Genomic DNA, 22,297 nt, shown 5'->3' on the forward strand with positions numbered 1-22,297 from the left:
CAAATTTCACTAGAAGCATTGCATTTTTGTCTTTTTGTCACCACCAATGTTGGCTCCACCAATGCTCACATTTACATTCAGCGCAGCAACCATGGTGTCACCGGGCTACATCACCTTGTAAGCTAATATACTATAATGTTCGAATTGCTTTTTCAATTAGGGGGAACAATTAAACACAACTTAATCACTTTTGTTCAGATACTTGATCTGTGGTCTTTTGCTCTGGTCTGTTCAAGTTGTTGACCACATACTCACCAAGCGCGCGCTCTCAGTGGTTATGTTTTGTCTCCCCCTTTTGGTCGGCATGGCGACCAGCATTGTGCGGCACAAATGGAGCTTTTTGTTGCTGGTGCTGATCTTTTTACAGTCTATGGTGCTGATGACATGACATGACATACAGTAGGCTATACTGTATGTTGTCCTCATGGTTATGAGAAAATCGTGGATGGAATTACTGACAAAGTGACTATATGGTCAAACTATGTGTCAACTTATGTCCGTATTTCGACCATACACAATGACCACTACATTACAAGAAGCCAAGTCAAAAATATGAACTTGGTTTGTAGTTTGAACGATCACAGCTGCTCATAGACATTTTTTTTACACCGAGCATTTATAGGCTATTGTGCTCGACATCATTTCAAGCAAATAATAATTCATGAGTTCCATCTTTTCATATCTTTATAATTATTTCTCAATCGATCTAAGAAAAAACAGCTTAGTCTATAACCACACAGTTAGTTTTTGAAACGTTGTGTAATATTTTTTGTGAGGACAAATTTGCAGATTTGTGGACTTAACGTTTTATTTTGAAGGACCCGACGCCGGAAGTGTTATTGTTGTTACCGTTGGCCAGGCGGAAGTCAAGTTTCACGCCATTTTGAGGCATTGGCCGGCCGTTGAGCAGCTATTTGCTTGAGGGCAATGTGATCGACCGTTTTGAAGCTATGCCGATTACTTAGTCGCTTTTTAGAAGAAAATAAATTGCCATCACGTTATTATTTGGTCGTTTATCCATCTGATTTAACATTTCTAACCCAGATTACTCTTCCAGCCATGTCCACCGAGGGAACAGCCGATCAGGTAGCTACATGCATTTCTGCTCAGGGGGCAAGCTAACGCACACTGAAACGCTAGCATCGACTCGTGCGGGTTTATATCTGGGTAATGTTAGCAAGTAAGCTTTGCTGTAGTATATGTAATAGGAAACTTAGTGACTTTATTAATACGTATGTAGCAGCTTGTATGGCACACGTGCGTTGATAGTTATTGCTATTTACGGGTTTGTCGTGTAGCACCAAGTTTAGCCTGTTGTGCGCCATGTTGACTGGCTAGTTGTAGTATTTTCGCTGCTCGTATTTGTACAACGTTAACGCTTTGACCTTATTTAATATCACCCGCTCGTTACCTTGGTATCAACGTCAGTTAGTTAACGTTACCATTGCTAATTGTATTTTTCTCTGTTCTCAGTGATTATCAATGGTGCGTTACAAGCTGTAAGGACGTAGCTAGCTAGAGTCACAACGATTGATTTTTCTGTTCTTTTCTTTCTTCTGGTAACCACAAGTCGGGTGTTTCTTATGCATGTGCATAGCCAATAATTAAATGCCCTGATTATCAATGCCTACCCAAGCCCTCTACTGTGACCGCGCAGGCCCCCAGCGTCGCCAAAACACAACACAGCTATCTCACAGCTATCTCAGCCCGTGCAGCAGCATAATTTTCTCTGTACTGTGTTTTTGTGTTTTTGCAGGCTGCAGCAGAGTATATCCCAGAGAAGGTGAAGAAGGCAGAGAAGAAGTTGGAAGAAAACCCATATGACCTTGACGCATGGAGCATTCTGATTCGAGAAGCACAGGTTTAGTGACACAAGAGTTGCATTCCTCGGGTTAAGCAAACTGGGAATAAGGGGAGGGTAGTGGGACAGGGGTTATATATTGTTTTTGTTTTATTTAAAAAAAACAAACAAAAAAACAACTAAAAAATAATAATACACAACATCCTTTTCCAATATGATTGCTTCTTCATATATTAAATAGTGTGGAATGTAAATGCATTCTTCTTCTTTAGAACCAACCCATAGATAAAGCAAGGAAGACGTATGAGCGACTTGTCACGCAGTTCCCAAGTTCTGGCAGATTCTGGAAACTATTCATTGAAGCTGAGGTTAATACTTTTTTTTTTCATTTAGTGTGCATGGCTGGGAAGTTTTCTGACATGATCAACAATGTGATTTTCACACAAACAAACTGTTTTCTTACTTCAGTGATGTTTAAAGTCACAATTCTTGCTAAGAATCCCTAGACCTGGCTTATATTGTTGTAGTTAACAGCTCTACACATTTTTTGCACAAATATTATATATGAATGGTCTTGAGTAAACACATTTTGACATCTGAAAGCATCTAAACTACCTGGGAGTATCCTGCCAATCAAAGGACCCGAATTGAACAGAGATGTAAGATGGTGTTAAACAGAGTTTTAATTGGTAAAATAGTGTAACACATGGTTACATTAGTCAGGATCTAGCTTGACTCATTAAGAATTGTGCCTTTAAACACAAACAAAGGGGAAATTAGCTCTAACCATTTCTTTTTCAGAAAATTCTTATGTTCCCAGGATAAAAAAAAAAAGTTTTTCTGCGCCAGTTTAAATGGGGTAAAGTGCATTTGTTGCATGTTTGATCTGCAACAGTATTAAAACTATTTTAATGGTATTGGAGTGCATTAGCCTTTTATTCACTTGTCGTGTCAATTTATTGCCTCCTGTGTCATTTCTTTCGGTAATTTTATAAACAAATATTTTGATTGTGTGGCCTATTCTTTCTTTGAGACATATCCTCCCCCCTCCTCCTCATTATATGACCAGTGACCCATTTGTTTTAATGCCACCCACAGGCTTTGCTGTTATGCAATCAGCCACTGATAGGATGATTCATTTCCCCCTCTTCCCATTACCATTTTTGCTAACCCGATGAACCTGATGGATTTTATGATGCCCACCCCCCCAGCTTTGTCCGATGACCACTGCAATTGGTGTTAAACACATTGCTTGCACAAAGTTGCATGGTGTCATCAAGCATCAGAGTTGAGCTCCTAGTTAAGTCCAGAGTGTAGGTCTGAGAAATTACCACCTCTATGCTGCTGTATGTTGAGGTTGCATTGGTTGTTGTTTGTTGTGTGCTTGTTCCCCTGTGTGCAGCTATCCCTGGACATATTATGTTGGGAAAATGGCAAAGGAACACACTGCTGCCTTTTCCTACTGGACTTGGCTTCTCAGGAACTGTTTGCAATAATTTAGAGTTGCCAACAGTAGGCACTATCTGTACTTGCCAGTAAAGCATCAGTAAATTACTGATGACGATTTGTGGATCATAGGGAAATGCAGCACATCAAAGAGACAGCTCAAATAAAGGAGACTGAAAGATTTAAACATATCTGAAGCTTTATTTTTTTCTGTAAGGCCTGTAAATTGTTACAGGTGACACATTTGGCCAGTGTCCAGCTAAATGTTCTGTAATGGTTATTGGGTGGGTAGGGTTACATTTAAAGTAATTCTTTCAGAAACATACTTAAGCACTCATTAGTTTTGGGAATCATGAAATGCACACAGTAGAAATTCTTTAGGAATTAGTCATGGTTTGCATTGTCAAATGATTAAACTAGGTGTGCCATTTATGTGTTTCATCAGGCTCCCAGAAAATCTATATACTTGGCTCACAACAGTTAAGGTGGAAGTGTGCAAAAAAAGGCAGGGGCTAGGATTAAAGGAGTTAAATCCCTTGTAGGCATAAACCTATTTGGCCAGTGAAGCTGATTTCTGATTTGGAGCTTGTTGTACTTCAAATAATCAAAAACACATTTCATCATCTTTTACCATATTGGCATTATTATATCCCCATTAAACCTTAAACCAGGCTTTATTGCAAAACACAAACTAGATATTAGGTCAGCATGTTTGCATAGAGATTTGTTTGCAGAAACAACACACTGGTTATCTGAACTGGCTTGAAATCACCACTGAAAATGTTAGAACAGATAGTGACAGTTCAAAGTAGTATAAAATAATCCTTTATTCGTCCCACAATGGGGAAATACAGACATCTGTTGTTATTTTGCTAGTTAATGTAACAGACACTTCTTATCTGGTAAGTATGTGGATGAGTGCATATCTACCCCATTTATTGGAGCTACATGTTAAAAGTAGGTCAGAATATAAAATTACAAGCCTAAAATGAAATTCCTCATAGTCTTACTCAACCCAGTTATGCTAAATTATCCATATTCTGCATTTTCTTTTTTCTTTTTGTTCAGGGGCAGGTACAAAGCCTTTTAGCTGTAGACCATAGTATATCCTTGTTTTTTGTGTTGGAGTGTGCACTTTTCAAAACCAAATGAGATTTTACAAAGAGCTCATTTGCAACAAAAAAAGCTGCACACCAGGAACATTGCACCGAGCGCAGGGAGAGAGGGAGAGTTGAGCTCTCGCACATTGGATTCACTGAATCACCCAGTGGGGTATGAGAAAGTGTGACTTGGGGCGGAGATTGCCAGCACATGTTGACTGACACGATGCTAGAGCGAGGCCAAACGTCAGTGGTCAGTCAGATGATCTCAGGTTACTTATTTGGCATTTAAAACAGAACAAAAAAACAGTTTTTTTTCAGGGCTAGAGCCTGTCCAGTATGTTCAATGATGTGAAAGAAAACATTTCCAAACAAGAAGGACAACCTTATCTCTTGAATTTGCCATATTGATATCGCGTGTCCTTGTGAAAATTGTCTAAAACGATATTCACTGCTTGGTTGTGGAAGTAGTGCACATTTTCAGACTTGCTAACTGCAGTGTAGATGGATTATCATTCAACTTCTGCATTTACTGCACATATGAATTGAAATTGGATATTGGCATCTCAATCTTTGCTTATCATCATTTGGAAACTATCATATTCTGCTTTCACTTTAGAAACTGTTGGTCGAAAAAAAATTCTAGTGTAGTCATGAAGAATTTGTCATTATTACCTTAATGCAAATGATGTAATTTAAATAATCTGTTTTCCGCCTTGATACATTTTCCTTCTCCCACAGTGGTTGTATAATTCATTTTTTGATTACCCAGCATGTTTGTGTGAATTTTTCTTCCATCATATCATATTAAAGTAAATTCACAGTGGGATCACACAGATGTGTTTAAGTTCTTTTCTAGTAGGGATCCTCAGTAGATTTTGTGCTTTGAGTCTGTTATGTAACTTGCTACTAAAGACTCTGCTTCAGCATCAGGAAGGTCCTGACTCATCTGAATATTTTATACCCATATGGCCATATCAGAATCTAACCTGAGCCCATCATACAGCGTCTCCATTTCAATGTAGCACATGAGAACATTGAGCTGTGCATCAGATGTTGAACAGGCTCAGATTTGACTTTGTCTGTGAAACTACTAGTGGTTCTATCACACGTTTGTACTTTTTACACCAAGCAACTGGACTAAAAATTCTTGCTTTTGGTTGTGTTGTTTTGATTATCTTCAAAAAAAAAAAAAAAGAATTGAATTGGTGTCAGCTGAGTCCTTGATTGTATTTCTGAGACATTCAATAATATATTCTGGCAAATCAGTTGATTTCTTGTCTAAAAATACACACTTCTATTAGGAGATGAGCTTTCTAAACTGCACACGTGTCACTTATTCTTAGAGATTCACTGTTCGCTTGGCCTCTTTTTTTTTTTTAAGTGAAGGTGAAAGCATCATGTGACAGATGTGCTGTGGCAGTGCCTGGAATGTGCAAGTAATGTACGTCAGTCTATTTTAGTTATCCCCAAGGCACTTTAAACTGCATCATATCTAGTTTGTACTTCCTGGATAAATGTGGCTCCAGTGTAGTGGCCTTTTCCTGTGCTATTGGCAACTCAACACTTCCATGTTTTGAATCTTGTTACTTTGTTCATTAGTTACATAAATAACCAAAACAAACTTTTGACCTTGAATTATTAAATGAAGCCTGTACATGTAGTTTTTAGCATTAAATTCTGGTGTTAAGTTATGCAACCGTTGAGAATTGACAAAATATAAAATTTCAAAATTGTCACTACAGCATAAGGAATGTGTCATTACCAAAAAAGGGTTAATGCTTCTTCCTACTTTTGTAGAACACATTAACATAAACACGGTGGGATGGCATCAGTCAACATACAAACAGCTAATACCAGAGAAATGGCAGCCTCTTCTGTCTGTGCTGCAGGGTGCTCTGTGTGTGTGTGTTGGCCATATGTAATTCATTTCTGCAACACTGTTAACCGAGGTAACAGGCTTTCCCAGGGCTGTGAAAGGAATTGATTTAAATGTCAAATACTGTATTTCTTGGGGGCGTCTTTTCAGTCATTTCCCTCAGAGTTAATATTTCATTTCTGATCTTTTTGTCAGGATTTTTCCCCCCTGTAACAAGGTCACTGGTGCTTTTTCTGGGTCATGTGGCGCAATCTACAAAGAAAATAAACCCCTTTTTTCTTTTAAAAGTAATTTGTCATTCTTGTGTGAATTTCACTTTGTTGATCGTGTGTGTGTGTGTGTGTGTATGAGTGGTTCTATTTGCATGAACGCATGTTTCCTTGAAAGTGGAGGAGACTTCTGAATTAACATTGCATTTACACTCTTATTTGCAGATCAAGGCAAAAAACTATGACAAGGTAGAAAAGGTAAGTGTCCATCACACTCACAAAATCTGGCTGTTGGTGAAGACTCCTCACTGTTTCTAACTGGACTAGCCATTCTCTTACTTTTTCTATAATTAGTTTATTTCCCTTTAGGGATTAATAAAGTAATTCGTACTCGTATTATTAATTCTTTCATATCCCCAGAATAAGCACAGATGCTATTATTGAGTAGATTAAAGTCATCAGTATCTGCAATCTGGAAATGACTGTAAAGGCATGTCATTTGGTCCAGTCAAGTCTCAGAATCCCCAAATCAAAACCTCACAAATTGACAAGCTAACAAACAGGAAGTGTGCACGTTTAGATAAAAAAAAGTCACTTGAAGACCTTTTAATTGTAAGTTGACTCCATGTTTAGTGGTTTTACACCTAATACTTTGTAACTACTTTGGTTTGTGCTGCCATGACATGATTATAGCATAAGAATATTTTTTCCTTCATCACTGTTGGTAAATAAAATAGGTACATATGAAAGACTGTTGGTAACACTCTTTCATATGTACCTATTTTTAATTTTAACTTGAGTGAACTTGACTATTCAGTTGAACCTCTGCGTTGGTTTGCCCTTCAGTCCCGCTAAATCTCACACTTGTAATACATACTGTGAGTCTTAACTTAAAATGTCAATGCTATTCAGTATTTGCTTGAATGTCAACTCGGCGCACACACTGTGCGTTTGGAGAAGCTCACCGAAATGTGGGCCACATCTGAGGCCTGTCACACGAAGCAGGATAAGTGGAGTGCACTGAATGTGCTGAGGAGACCCCTCCCTCCATGTAGGGGCATATGGGCTGCAGAGGGGGGAAAAAAAACGCATTTCTGGCTTTTCCTCTGTGCACTTGTTAATCCTCCTACATGGGATCTGCCACTAATGATCAGCAGGCTAGTTTGAGCACGGGATTATTAAACCAAAGCAATGAAACACTGAGGGTGGGTGGTTGTCTTGTCTTCACGATATGTAAAAGCGAGTGTTTGCGCCTCTGTTACACTTCTTGTTAATCCCGCCATGCTTTTGCCCCCGTAGTTGTTTCAGAGATGCCTAATGAAAGTGTTGCACATCGACCTGTGGAAATGCTACCTCTCATATGTCCGAGAGACCAAAGGGAAGCTGCCCAGCTACAAGTAAGAGAACCTGCTGCACAGTGGGATGAAATGAAGGCTGCAGGCGTACTCATATACTCCAATATACACATTTTACTGAACACATGTTTTCTTCCATTCAGAGAAAAGATGGCCCAGGCATATGACTTTGCCTTGGATAAAATCGGCATGGAAATAATGTCTTATCAGGTACACCGATATGAAGTATTTATATGTCTTGTGTATGTGAGTTTCTGTCGACTGCTGTTACCTAACAGCTGCTCTGTCTTCTCTCAGATTTGGGTGGACTACATCAACTTCCTCAAAGGAGTGTAAGTGTTTTATCCTGTAATACAATGAAGCTTAAAAACTCCATGAACCGACTCCGAAATGACATCTTTTGTTTTGTTGTTTTATTAGTGAGGCCGTGGGCTCATACGCAGAGAACCAGCGAATCACTGCAGTACGGCGGGTTTACCAGAGAGGCTGTGTGAACCCCATGATCAACATAGAGCAGCTCTGGAGAGATTATAGCAAATATGAAGAGGTGAGAGACTGACTTAGGTTCCAACTATATTCATCAATAAATTCATTCATATTGACATAAGTAGTTTTACCTATTAGAATATGAGAGCACTGGAGACTAATGGATTGACTTTTTTTGTTTGTCGTCTCCAGGGGATCAATGTGCACTTGGCCAAGAAGATGATTGAGGATCGAAGCAGAGACTACATGAACGCGAGGAGGGTTGCTAAAGTGAGATAATCCGCACATAGTGTCACAAATATCCACAGGCTTTCTTTGGACCCTTGTTTCATAGATTGAAGTCAGGCGTTCTTTGTTATCTAATTTACACTGTTGTGTGGTGTGTGTGTGTGTGTGTGTAATTCAGGAGTATGAGACTGTGATGAAGGGTTTGGACAGGAACGCTCCCTCAGTTCCTCCCCAGAACTCCCCTCAGGAAGCCCAGCAAGTGGAAATGTGGAAGAAGTACATCCAGTGGGAAAAAAGCAACCCACTGCGAACAGAAGACCAGACGCTCATCACAAAGAGAGGTGCGGTGGTTTATGGTCAAGATAAAGTGTGTTGTGTTAGAATTTGGCTTTCAACCAGTACCAACTGGCAGTCGATTTACCTGGTCACAACTTTTAGTGAGAAATCACTTGAACTAAATATTTCAAAGACAAAGGAGTTGGCTATTGGCTTTCAGGGAGAGCAGGTTGAACAGGTGGAGTGTTTTAGGTATCTGGGGACACAGATGGACACCTGCCTATCCTTCCAAACACACTCCGACACAATTTACAATAAAGCACTCCAGCGCCTCCATCTTCTCAGGAAGCTGAGAAATTTCACTGTCAGTAAAAAAGATTTTAATGTATTCTACCGGCCACTCATAGAATCCATTCTCACCTTTAATATCACATCTTGGTACAACTTTCTCACTAGCAAACAGAAAAGAAAACTCTCACGCATCACAGATCGAGCTGGCAAAATGCTCACAAACTCCACTGTCCCATCTGAACGAGCTGCTCTGTGATGGGGAAAGCCACCTTGATCACAGAGGAACCCTCTCATCCCCTCCATCATCCACCTTAAATGTGTAAATAAATATGGTTGAAAAGGCTGGTGACACATAGTACAGTAGGTCTTTTGTCCTATAGGAGTGCAGCCACTAGAGGGCGCTGGTGGACACTTTTTTTCCTTTTTTTTTTTTTATCCCAAGTCCTTTTCATAGTTTGATCTTATGCAGATTAGATGTTGTCATCATTTGCTGTCCTGTGTTATGTTGCAGTGATGTTTGCCTACGAGCAGTGCCTGCTGGTGCTCGGCCACCATCCTGACGTATGGTATGAGGCAGCACAGTACCTGGAGCAGTCCAGCAAACTGCTGGCAGAGAAAGGGGTGAGAGATGAAACCTGTCTGGCTCCGTCAGGACTTATATGTGAGAAGACTTGTTGAATATTTTGTTATGTATAAAACTTTAAAACACCCTTTCTTTCTCTTAGGATATGAATAATTCCAAGCTGTTCAGCGACGAGGCGGCCAACATCTACGAACGTGCCATCGGGACTCTTCTGAAGAAGAACATGCTGCTTTACTTTTCATTTGCTGACTATGAAGAAGTGAGTGGTCCGGCCGCCTGTTCAGAGCGACCAAGACGATGAGAGACACGGTGACTTACCAGCGCATCTCTTTCACTGTCCTCACAGAGCCGCATGAAGTACGAGAAGGTCCACAGCATCTATAATAAGCTGTTGGCCATCGAAGACATCGACCCCACCCTCGTCTACATCCAGTACATGAAGTTTGCCAGGAGGGCGGAGGGCATCAAATCAGGCCGCACCATCTTCAAAAAGGCCCGGGAGGACGCGCGCACACGTCACCATGTTTACGTGACTGCAGCACTGATGGAGTACTACTGCAGCAAGGTAAAGACAAATATGATTGTGTGTAGTTTTACATTTGACGTGACCAAAATCTATTTTACAATTCCGTTTTTCTATAAACTTTCTTTATTTTCTCCCCCCCCAACAGGATAAATCAGTAGCTTTTAAGATTTTTGAGCTTGGTTTGAAGAAATATGGCGACATTCCAGAGTACATACTGGCCTACATCGATTACCTCTCACATCTTAATGGTACGTTATCTTTAATAAAAAGCACAGGATATAGGAAGTGCATTTTCTTGACTGTATATGTGTCAATCTAAGACGTTGTCTTCTCTCTCCAGAGGATAACAACACCAGAGTTCTGTTTGAACGTGTCCTCACCTCAGGAAGCCTGTCACCAGAAAAGTCGGGGTAATGTCAAGTATTGAATAATCTGTTGGGGGAAAAAAATGGAAACCTCTGATGATGTTTGCTGACTCTGGTTCTCGTGTCGCTCCCCAGCGAGATCTGGGCTCGGTTCCTGGCTTTCGAGAGCAACATAGGAGACCTGGCCAGTATTCTGAAAGTAGAGCGCCGGCGTTTCACCGCCTTCAAGGATGAGTATGAGGGCAAAGAAACGGCCTTGCTTGTAGACAGATACAAGTTCATGGACCTGTATCCCTGCTCAACCAGTGAGCTCAAGGCCCTTGGATACAAGGTGTGTATTTTACCTGATGTCGAAGACTTATAAATACATCTCTCTTTCTCTCTCTCGCTCTCAAAACAGTTTAAAGGGATAGTTCAACATTTTGGCAAATTGGCCCATTGCCATAATCCCTATAGTCATAGCAGTAGGTTCGTTACCTTTAATTGTCGGTGCAAGCTATTTTTAGAACGGCGGAGCGGAGCGGCGAGCTGCTCAGAGCTACGCTACAGAGGCTAAGGGAATTTCTTTCTTGGTTTCTCTCATCAAATACAAAATCCCAAAACTCCAAAGCGCTTTCGTGGACAAGTTGTGACCTGCACAATCACCACGCTATGAGATAATAACAGAACGTTACGAAACGGATCCGTTTTTGGGGTAAATACAGGGTAAATACAGAGTCTGCTTGCTGAAAAACTAAAAAAAAAGGGCATCAGCGGTTTTGCATGAATTTACCTCTAAAACAACTCTGTCTCGTAACGTTCCGTTATCTCATAGCGTGGTGATTGTGCAGCTCACAACTTGTCCACGACAGCATTTTGGAGTTGTTGGATTGTGTATTTGATGAGTTTGATGAGGGAAACCAAGAAATTCCTTTAGCCTCCATAGCGTAGCTCTGAGCAGCTCGCGGCTGTGCCTCCACCCTTCTAAAAATAGCTTGTACCGACAATTAAAGGTAACAAACCTACTGCTATGACTATAGCGATAATAGCAATGGGCCAATTTGCCAAAATGTTGAACTATCCCTTTAACAGATCAAACCTGTGTTGACGATATTGAAATGTGTTTGAATGATTGTTTGCAGGATGTGTCTCGTGCCAAACTGGCAGCGCTGCTTCCAGAGACTGTGGTGGCGCCGTCGACGCCTGCACTGAAGGATGAAGCTGACCGTAAACCAGAGTACCCAAAACCTGACACTAACCAGATGATCCCCTTCCAGCCGCGTCACCTTGCCCGTACGCAGTCCTTAAATGCCCCAAAACTCATTGTTTTAGATTCACGCCCATCACATTTTTTTTAATTCTCTCATCAACGCTAACTTTTTCGATGCATAAAAAGATCCATCTTTAACGCAGCCTCTTGTGTTTCTCCACACAGCTCCAGGTTTACACCCTGTCCCTGGTGGAGTTTTCCCAGTTCCCCCAGGTGCTGTCGTTCTAATGAAGCTGCTCCCTCCGCCTACGTGCTTCACTGTGAGTAGCAGCAGCAGCAGCAGCTTAATGCTGTCAGGCTCATATTTACTGGTAATGAACAAAAGATGAAAACGCCAGGGTTTTCTTCTCTTCAGGCAAGGACTTAAAGAATCTGTGATTGTGTTTTGCTGCAGGGTCCCTTTGTTCAAGTGGATGAGCTCATGGAAACTTTTAGGAGATGCACACTTCCTGAGAGTAAGTTGCTTTTGTCAGCACTTAAGAGGTTTCCAGAACAGAGTGTCTGTTTTTAGCCGCACCAGCAACGTGGCTCTGGTGACGGAAATATCATGTCAGATAGTCGGTCACTCACCCTGTTACTGGCCCAACACTGCTCCAAAGTAAACCCGCTGTGTTAAGATGTGATCCCCCCCCCCCCCCTGTTTGATGTGTCACTGATTCATTCTCTGTCTCTTCAGCTGTCGATGCTGCTGTAGAGCTGATCACTGGCAGACAGCCCGATGCAGGAGGGGAGGGCAATGGATCTATGGAGAACCATGCCGTTGCCAAGTCACTCAAGAGGCCTAACGCAGACTCCGACGAGGAGGACGACAAAGGAGCCGTGGCTCCGCCCATACACGACATCTACCGTGCACGCCAACAGAAGAGGATTCGATAAAAATGAAAAACACACATTGAACCCAGTCAGAATGTATTCTTAGTACCTGGTCATATGGGGTTAAACGTACATGTCCATACTTCAGAGTGTCTCACAGATTACCGTATACATCCTTTGATGTCTGTACAGAAGACGAGCACACGTATACACACACACACACACACACACTCACACTCACACAGTCATACATACAGTACGCACACCTGGGTGTTCTTGTGGCTTTTGTTTGTTACAGTTTTTATTTTTAAAGACTGACCATTATACTGTAAAAATTTTTTAATTCAACCATTCATTTTGGCACACAGCTCAGTTTTGGCCTTGTGATCTCCCAGTGATGGCAAAGTGGATTTAAGCTTTTTTTAGATAACTGGAGGAAACACAGTTGTTTCAATAAAAGTGGGGAAAAAAATCAACCAGATGTGTTTTGTTTTTTTTTCTTTGTTGTTTTGTGGCTTCACTTGTGGATATTTTATTTGGACTTGTGCTTAAGCACAGCAAAAGCAGGCCTTATAATTGCCACTAGATGGCAATGTGACACTAAATTGTTGGTTGGAAAGGTTCAGACAGCCAGTTAATCAGAAGACAACACAGTCTCAGTCTTGGCTTTACAGCAGTCTGGATTTGTGCAAAGAATATGTGCCCGCACATTTGGACTTTTGTTAAACAAAATTTTGTGAATTGTAGTTGTGAGAAAACACTACAACTCTATTCAATGAAAATAAAATGTTCATGTTACACAAATAACATTTTTACTATTTGTCAGCTGCCACTTTTCACACTGCACTGATTACATCATTATTTGTCTGCCCAGCCCGGCTTTTGTTGTGAGCATGAGGTGGCCTATCTCATCTCTGAGCCTATTCACAGGTAACACTGACATGGAACAGTGTGCACAGAACACCTGTCTGCTGACACATGGCCAGAAGTTTGAATTCTACTTTCACATTTGTACTGTTATACCTGCTCATTTCTCTTATAAACTAAAACTTGGTGTAAAAAATGAAGGGGAAAAAAGTCTTTACTTAATGGATTTGTATGTTATAGTGTCTGAATAAGAGAATAATTTTAAGTGTTTTATTATGTAGTAGAGCTCTCCACTAAGAGAAGCCATCAAAGAAAGTAACTGCATGGCTCTTTCCCATTTTGCTTTCATCAACAAAGGAAAGTACCTCTCATTTTCATAAGCTACTGTTTGCATTAAAATGGACTGGAGCTGCTGAGATCGAAGTGTGTGTGTGAGTGTGTGTGTTGGCGGAAACTTTTTTAATACAATGACCGAACATGAGAAACAGAAAGAGGCTTTCATAAACACTGAACACTAACATTATTTCCAAACCTGTGTCTTTATTTCAGAGGACAGTGTGTATGGAATATCAGTTTTACAGGTAAATCAGTTGACTATAATTAGTGTTTCATAGACACATTTCTGGACTTTCCAGTTGTAGCATGTACACATTTTGTGTTTCCAATGAAAAAAGGGGTAGTTTTACATCCATGGAGGAATTTCAGCTGTTTTTATATTAAAACTCAGTAAATCACGTGTGGTTAAAAGTCAGTCCTGGAATGCCTGTCTCACCTGGAGATGTGGAAGTCATTTCCTCTGCTGATTAGAGGGGGAGGGGGTACACAAACCTTATTTGAAACAGAACTTTGAAAATGCAGCTAAAACGCAGCTAAGGCTTTAAGTCAAAAAAAAAAAAAAATTACAAACATCTGTTTTGCTGATTTGTAGCAACAAACACAAAAGCCCAGAGGGCTGATTCTCATGAATGCCACTGACTGTTTACTACAGCACGTCATTAGACTTTCAGATTCCCAGGTTCAAATTTCCGTTTGATGGTTCCTCAGACTGTGCATCGCACTGTATATGAGAAACCACAAGAACAGACACATTTTCTATTGCTAACACTGTTCCTATTGCACAAGCACAAAGAATACATCCATTGAAAAGCGACATGCAGGCTCTCACACACAGAACGCCTTCAAGAAGTATTGCAGTGTGAAAACTTTTTTTTAAAACACTGAAGAAAAGTAACAGTCTCACATACAGTATAACTGACATTTCATGTTAGTGTCCTGCACCAAAGAAAATATCTAAAAAAAAAAAAAAAAAGTAAATATGTCTTTAAATATTGCAGCTTATTAAGAGTCTCTACAATTCAAATTCACATTCTTTTTCAGTAGTTTCACCTATTTACATACAAGCAAATACAATCCACTGACTATACTGCACAACAATGCAATCAGCTTTCCTCTTGCATCTCTACATGTCTGTTTACATTATAATACATGTTCTGGGGTTTTGTTTTGTTTTGTTTTGTTTTGTTTTGTTTTGTTTTGTTTTGTTTTACATCTCATAAATATTACTGTAGCAACATGTTGATAGTTGACAATCTATTTCCAAAGTACTGGACAAAAATCTCTGGATGGCCTTTATAAAACTGTCCCAGCAGTCTTCTCTTTTCTCTGGCCGAGAGTTTTGGGTCCTCATGGACTCTGCGGAGTAAAGACCACAGTTCCTCTTTGGTGGTTTTCTGTGCGTTTTCTGAATAGGCCTTAGCGCTCTGTCTTGTGCAGTATGTCGACCCTGCAGTGAAGATAGGTGGACAAGCAGAAATTAGGTGTAGGATAAGTTTGTCTTCATTTACTGCAAAGGATTTCTTTCCTTTGTCACACAAACAGCAATAAGAGATTGATGCACAAACCTGTTATCATATCTGGATCCTTCCCCTTCACAATGTTCATTACTCTGTCGCTGACCATCTTGTGCAAGGAGACGGGAATCTGGTGGAAAATTGAGCAATAAAGAGACATTAAGCTTCTATTGACTTTGATTTAAAGATCCACAATGTTACAGAGTCACATATGTGATTTATGATTTTTTTTTTCTCGCCATATCCGGTGTCTGATTGGTTAAAAGCCTGCTTCTGAACAACCTGTGTAAACAGCACTTTATCTACCCTGTGCCTGAGGTCTCTCGCCGAGATGCTGATTGTTTCATCCCTCCTACAACACCGGATGCACACGTACACACACTCTGTGAGAGAGGAAAATTAGGACTCTGACTCACTTTGAAAAGATCACAGTGGTTGTCCATCATGAACAGAATCATCAGGTCCACCTTTCCTTTGGGGAGTCTTCTGCTGTAGACAATGGCACTTGAGAAAGACCTCTTCACTGCCATCCTGTTCTCCACCTGACAGAGAATTATTTCCAGTTAACAGCAAACCAACAGACACATGCTCAAACACACACACACACAAGATGCAAGTGAGCGCTCACCTCTTTGTGCAGTTTGACCTCCTGTAGTCTGGCTGCAGTGGCCATGAACCTGAGCAGTCTGCGCAGCTCCTCCCTGCTCCGTGAGTCCTGCAGCTTCAGGCTCAGCTGCAGAGACTCCAGAGCCTGCTCCTGCTTCCCATTCACTGACAAACAACCAGAGAAAATACAGAGATCAAAATGCTGAAAATGATCCTGTGCGACCGACAGTAAAACAAGGCGGCTGGCTGCGATAGCTCCTCTTACCCAGTAACTCTGAGATGCCAGAGTGAATGTCGAAAACGTGGTTGCTGAGCAGCGGTGGTTGTTGCGTGTGTCCATAATGTTGAGCCAGGACCTCGTAGAGAAGCCTCTTGCACTGGAGCAGGTCGTTTGAACAGGAAGCCAAACCTCGACTGACCTCAACCACCAGCTCATCGGGCAGAAACTCCAGACAGTCCACCGCCCCTGACATCCACTCATCAGCCCTGAGGGAGGAGGTAGTAGAGTGATTTCAACCCAGTCAACAGACTGAACAAAGTCAAGCAACTGAGATAGAAAGGTTAAATAAGCTTTTGATTTTCACTGTTTTGGAGAAAACTCAACTGCTTCTACCAGTGTAGCATAGATTTAGTCATTTGTACCGCAATGATTGAGGTTTAGAACTGACGGAAATGTAGATTTGGAACAGAAAATAGACTTTTAAAGGAGGCAGTGAAGCTGTAAAGGCTTTTGAGGACTTACTGTGCTTCACTAAAGGCCTTGAGGACCTCTCGGTCTAGGTAGCTGGATGTGTACAACAGGTCTGGGTCACTGTCTGTGCCGTGCAGGGGAGGCCGAGAAGTGTCCTTGCCCTCTAACAAGTTCTCCAGTAGGGGGAGCTCTATCAGCTGCAACAGCCTGAACACTGCCTGCTGGTGCCACACCTCATCCACACCTGTTGAAAGACATAAGCGTACAGGGGCAAAGCATGACTAAGCATTTACTGCACGTAGGCCTGTTCTATTTTTCCGTATCTCATCAGACAGAGGACGACTTACGCTCTTGTGAGAGGCCGAGGTTGATCATCTGAGGGGTGACGGTCGAGCCGAGGTTGAGGTTTCCCAGCACGTCCTCCATTGATTTGTCTGTATTTACAGGGGAGTGGGTGGAGTAGCCCAGCACCTCTTGTCTGAAGAGTCACATAATGACAGCAATCAGTGGAAATGATTGAAGAGAGAGAGAGAGAGAGAAACAGGCTTATTACAGGAACAAATGAGGCGTCAGGCTGCAAATGTTTTTTAGTACATGTGATTCTGTCTCAATTTGCTGCTGCTTTGATTGCAGTCATTTCATATCAAACTGACAAAATAAATGCACAATTTCAAGCGTTAAACAGTTTCTGATGACCACTAAATAAATAAGATGTGGGGTTTTTCTTTTCTGGTTTACATCGCATTATTCCCATTAAGACTTGAATTGGCCCAAGCTGCAAACAACGAAGGCCTAATTTAGCTGCTTGAGCACGTGGCTCATCATCTTCTAATCAGGGACTTTATGGTCTAGTCCAGTCAGGAGCTGTCACTCTCACTCTCACGACAACATCAGATCAGAGGGGAGGAAATCACAAAGTCCTGAGGCCACGTGTTCGCACCTCATCTGTAGAGCATCCTGCCTGTCTAGCTTCAAAATAAAGGAGAACTGACTGACTGACTCATGTTTGCTGTCTTGTTGAGAGTCAGATTAGATAGGATGTAGAATACCATTATGATGTCTCATGTCTTAGCTTAGCACATAACACAATTTAAAACTGGAATACACTGGAAACCCAGCAGTCAATATAAATGTTAGCAAGACTTTGACTATTTCCAGTCTTTGACAGTAGCCTACAAATATGAGGTCCTTCTCATGTAGTCCCTTACTTATTTTGCAATTGAACTTAGTATTTGAACTTAGAATTGTCACACTGGTAATGAAGGGGTTACTGGAAATGAATGGTTATCACGACATGTCTGGAGGATGGAAGTTCAAGAGTCTCATGTCATGCCTCACTAGTTTTCAGAGGCCGCCAGTCTAAAGCCATTCTGGATTTGGGATTAGCTCCTGGCGACCAGGAGAACGGAGAACAAAGCGAATCAAAAATGAGATGTGAAGATGTTGTGACGTGAGTCTGTACCTTTCACGTGAGGGACTATAGCTGTTCTTGTTCCTGTTCATGCTCGGTGAGTCATATCCGCTCTCGATGGTGCTGGTGGAGTGAGAGTTGGCGTTGGTCAGTGATGATGAGGAGCCGCTCGCCGGACTCAGGAACCTGTATAAACTGCAGCTACTGTCCTCAAACGTCGCTCTCTTCCTCTCCTTCCCGAATACTTTAATGCCCACTGGCTCAAACACCCTCGAGTCCATCAGGGCCTGGCAAAGACGAACGGCCTTGAAGCGGGGCACCGACTCATCGCCGAAGAAACGGCTCAGAGTGATGTGTGCCAACACCACATCCACCGCCTCTGAGCCCAGGAAGCAGTCGTGGTAGGACTTGAGGTTGTGGCGCCTGCGCTTGACCTCCACGTGAGTGTGGAGATTGGAGATGATGCTGCCCCAGATGAAAGTGGCCCGGAAAGGCTTCCCAGCCATGTCTGGTCCTGATGGAGGAGGACACAAGAGTGTGAGTGGATGGATAAAGGAGTGGAGAAAGAAGAAGAAGGAGAAGAGGTGATGAACTCTTCAATCAGCCAAGAGAGGTATAGAGGACGAGCTTCACTGACATTATGTAAGATTCACAATTCAAAACCTGCACAGATTTCAGTGAACTGGTAATGGCAGTGCTTAACCATTTAACCATTAACCATGAGCACAAAAATAATGAACAACAGTGTGACATTTCATCATCAATTTATCATTAAGCAACAAATGTTCGCAAGTTGGGAATGGATTTTCTGCTATCCAGCGTTTTTTACCATTGTAAATTGTGTATTTTCAGACTCAGACAGTACAAACAAAACCATTAATCAGTTAATAGAAAAAAACAATCATATACAGTTAATTAAGAAAGCCAGCTAGAAAAAAAACATGTTGAAAAACAACATAAAATCTCAACACAACTAACCCAACTTCTCCCAACACTAATCCTTTTGGTTGTATCACTTATTAATTCACAACTGTCTCAGCTTTGTCCATTGTCTGAGCCCTTTCTCAGAAACTACAGAGAATTGTGCTCTGTCTTTACCAAACACACACTCCCTGTCCTCTGTGTATCGTCACATAATCTGAATCTGAATTTGAGTAGCTGGACGTGGGTGTAACAGCGTCTGGTCCAGAATCAATGCATCTCATGGGGGTTAATAGCCGAGCCTGATTTCTTGTGAACAATATTGAAAAGCTTCATTTTTAATTCAATAGACACTACTGACGTTCAAGAATCAAATGCTGAGGTCAACCAATGTAGGTTAAAGATATTTAGAAAGACAAATGTGGCTGATTTGCAATAACAGACATGAAATGCAAACTTTCCTGCTATGCTCAAATCACATACACAAGGAAACACGGACAATGAGCATATTGTGAGCCTCCTCTCACAAGAGATATCCTAATGTGTTCCTGTTGCATTTTCCACAGGACGGGCTGCATTGCTTCCAATATAGACACATAAAGCAGTAGGTGGTTCATGCAATCAGTCCCTGACGTGGTCATCGTTCTCAGGATGATTTAATCTTCCTGTCTGTGTTTGATGGGTTTGATTTGTGTCACAGCTCGCCGTGAGCCAGACCTATGAAAGAAAGTAAAGCTGACCTCAGTGAGACGTTTCTGTGGCTTTCATCTCACCACAGGAAACATTTAAAGCCTGTTGAGCAAATGCTATGGGGAGGATCTGAGAGATCCACTGAGGCCAGAGGCCATAAATCAGGAGCTCGACAGCAGCAGCGGCGGCAGCAGCAGCAGCAGCAGCAGCAGCCAGGCTCTATGTTATGATAACACAACATGACAAATACAATTAGTGACCCATCTGTGAAACGTGAAAACAAAAACACCCCGGGAACAGGACAGCAGCAAGCAGATGTTCGCCCACGTTGGAGGAAGGTGTGTGGTATCTTGGTGATCTGCTGATTGATGAGATACAACTAAGTCAAACTGAGAGTTCCTCTGGGGGAGGAATAAACCATGCTGACCTGGGGATTTGCATATTAGGGAAGGACAACCTGAGCCATGACAGCTGTTCAAGGAAGAACCTTTAAATAATTTTGCATCAATAACAGGGGTCATGAGAAAATTCAATCAAATATTTATTTCATTGTGATAAGAGAAGCCTATATTATATAATCCAATGTGAGAAGAACATATTTTAGTCAGATAAGTCACTTTAACTCACTAAATGGGGAATTAATAAGAGGAATTATATAGGTCTGGAGCAATTAGAAGGAGAAAGAAAAGTGCATTATCAGGATGAAACACTTGATTTAGGAGTTAGGGGCCATCTGGAGAATCCCATCAGGGGTTCCTGGATTACCAGTTACACAATTAATCCGGATCTGATCAATATCCATTAAAGCTTGTTCAAAGGGGTAAAACGAGAGAAAAAAAGAGTCGGGGTCAGGTGTGGGTTAAAACAATCCTGGGAACCCGGCTCTGCTCTGTCACCTCTTGTTGCTTGCGCCAAATTGAGATTTGAGCCCAGTTTGCTTAGCTGACGCCTGACGAGGTCTCCTTCCCTGTGACTTTTGTTCCTGCGTGTAAAAGCCCAGCAGAGAGAGCGTGGGACGATGCAAGAGGGAACTGACCTGTGTTTCAACCAAGGACAACAGTGCACCGTGTGTTTGCACACACCAGCGGAGGTAAATAATCGCAAAGGGAGCAACTCAGACATCACAGGAGGGATGGATCCCCACCTCCCGGTAGATAGGCTACAACTCCCTGAACCTGGGCTGTAGCAAATAGGTTGAAACCAGCCTCCAGCAGCAACAAGCACAGATCTGCAGACATCATCAAGCTCTGAAAACGCACCGTGGCACCACCAGACCTATCGCAGCCAGCCAGCAGGTTGATAACAGCCTGCGGTGGATACCTGGCTTCATTCCTCCAACATGCTGAGACCGGTCAGATGAACCGATCAAGCCGCAGGACATGCGGAGCCCGTATGGATTTGAACCCTCATATCCTGAACGATATAGACTGTATGGTGGCCTGTGTTTAAACATCAACACTGCACTGCTGAGTCTGCTCTCAGCACATGTCACACAACACAAACTCTGGTCTTATTAGGCTATTGTGACGACAAATAAATAGCCTATATGAAACTTTAAGAATCCCCCTATGAACGCTTCATAGGAAGTGAATCATGGTATTAGAACTTTATTTTATTTTATTTTTTAACTTCAATGACATTTTAGTCAGTAGATTAGTCAATTTAGAGTAGAAACAACATCCTAGTCTTTTCAGCTGAATTTCTTAGAATTAAAAATATTTCACAATATCACTTGTAGCCTATATACATTGACTTGCTAAATAGAGACCAATAATTGCTGTCAGATCCAAATCAGCAGCAGACGACACAGCCATAAATGTTATTTCTAAAATCCCATCATCACAACACAGCTGATCACAGAGCTAAATAAACTTGAGACATAATTTCAAACAGAAGAGGGAATCAGCATTATCTTATTCAGTTATATTTTAGCAGATAGGAATAAATTAGTTTTACCTGGTGTTCGGTGCATGTAAACTTCCTCCAGTGACAGTAAACACAGCCATTCAGATCCTGTCCTCTGTCTTCAAAATGTGACGCACGCAACTAACTACAGTCAAACCCCGAAACCGGCCCCTCCCACTTTTAATACATTATTCATGTCCCTATCAGCGCCCCGCCCGGGGATAACGTGGTAATGAATCCCACTGTTCCCCCCCCCTAACTTTTACATATGGACCCTGCAGCCTGAAACAGAAACTTTATTTGGAGGTTGTTAAAGAGCTCTGGTATACATGAGTAGCTATCCACCATGGTTTCACCCCAACAGGTGGGTTATGGTAAGGTATTTTCTATTATCAGATAAAATCAAAAACACACACAATGCTGCAGTGCAGAGTAGCCAAAAGTGAAACCCTTTAAATATTCTCATGTGACTGCTCAGGTAAAACGCTTTCAGTTGAAAAGAAATTATCAAGGAAGTTTGCACACATACTTTGACTCAACAGGTCACACCCTTAAAGCACTGTAAATAAAAGTGCTGCACAGAAGAGGGGAGAAGAAATTGACATAAAGGATAATTATTGAGAATATGCAGAGTTTTTTCTTTTTTCTTTTTACACCTGTTTTATCAATGTTTGGAAATGTGTGCTTCGGCTGCACCTGCAGTGGCCCTGATGTTATTCCACTGCATCTGTTATCACCATCCTACACAG

The 22,297-nt window shown here is 41.6% G+C and overlaps 2 protein-coding genes across 2 annotated transcripts; one reads left to right on the forward strand and one right to left on the reverse strand.

Annotated features, from left to right (window-relative positions):
- Positions 1 to 885: 885 nt before the first annotated feature.
- On the forward strand, positions 886 to 13,083 carry cstf3 (cleavage stimulation factor, 3' pre-RNA, subunit 3). Its single transcript, XM_085762994.1, has 20 exons — positions 886 to 1,086; positions 1,757 to 1,861; positions 2,074 to 2,169; positions 6,661 to 6,693; positions 7,735 to 7,832; positions 7,934 to 8,000; positions 8,088 to 8,122; positions 8,211 to 8,337; positions 8,469 to 8,546; positions 8,683 to 8,845; positions 9,583 to 9,692; positions 9,797 to 9,913; positions 10,001 to 10,219; positions 10,326 to 10,428; positions 10,521 to 10,590; positions 10,681 to 10,876; positions 11,667 to 11,817; positions 11,960 to 12,054; positions 12,189 to 12,249; positions 12,471 to 13,083. The coding sequence occupies exons 1-20, from the start codon at positions 1,060 to 1,062 to the stop codon at positions 12,668 to 12,670; spliced, it is 2,151 nt and encodes a 716-aa protein (XP_085619120.1). The 5' UTR covers positions 886 to 1,059; the 3' UTR covers positions 12,671 to 13,083.
- A 1,347-nt stretch (positions 13,084 to 14,430) lies between these two features.
- Positions 14,431 to 21,701, reverse strand: depdc7a (DEP domain containing 7, paralog a). The gene is made up of 9 exons (XM_085762942.1): positions 21,600 to 21,701; positions 18,084 to 18,546; positions 16,969 to 17,099; positions 16,673 to 16,865; positions 16,196 to 16,416; positions 15,953 to 16,095; positions 15,741 to 15,866; positions 15,376 to 15,454; positions 14,431 to 15,257 (listed from the first exon to the last, which is right to left on the reverse strand). Exons 1-9 carry the CDS (start codon positions 21,613 to 21,615, stop codon positions 15,034 to 15,036), a joined length of 1,596 nt encoding a protein of 531 aa, XP_085619068.1. The 5' UTR covers positions 21,616 to 21,701; the 3' UTR covers positions 14,431 to 15,033.
- Positions 21,702 to 22,297: the final 596 nt, after the last annotated feature.

Source organism: Trachurus japonicus, chromosome 3, assembly GCF_045865225.1.
Source record: "Trachurus japonicus isolate A0001 chromosome 3, Traja_1.0".
Classification (NCBI taxonomy): Eukaryota; Metazoa; Chordata; class Actinopteri; order Carangiformes; family Carangidae; genus Trachurus; species Trachurus japonicus.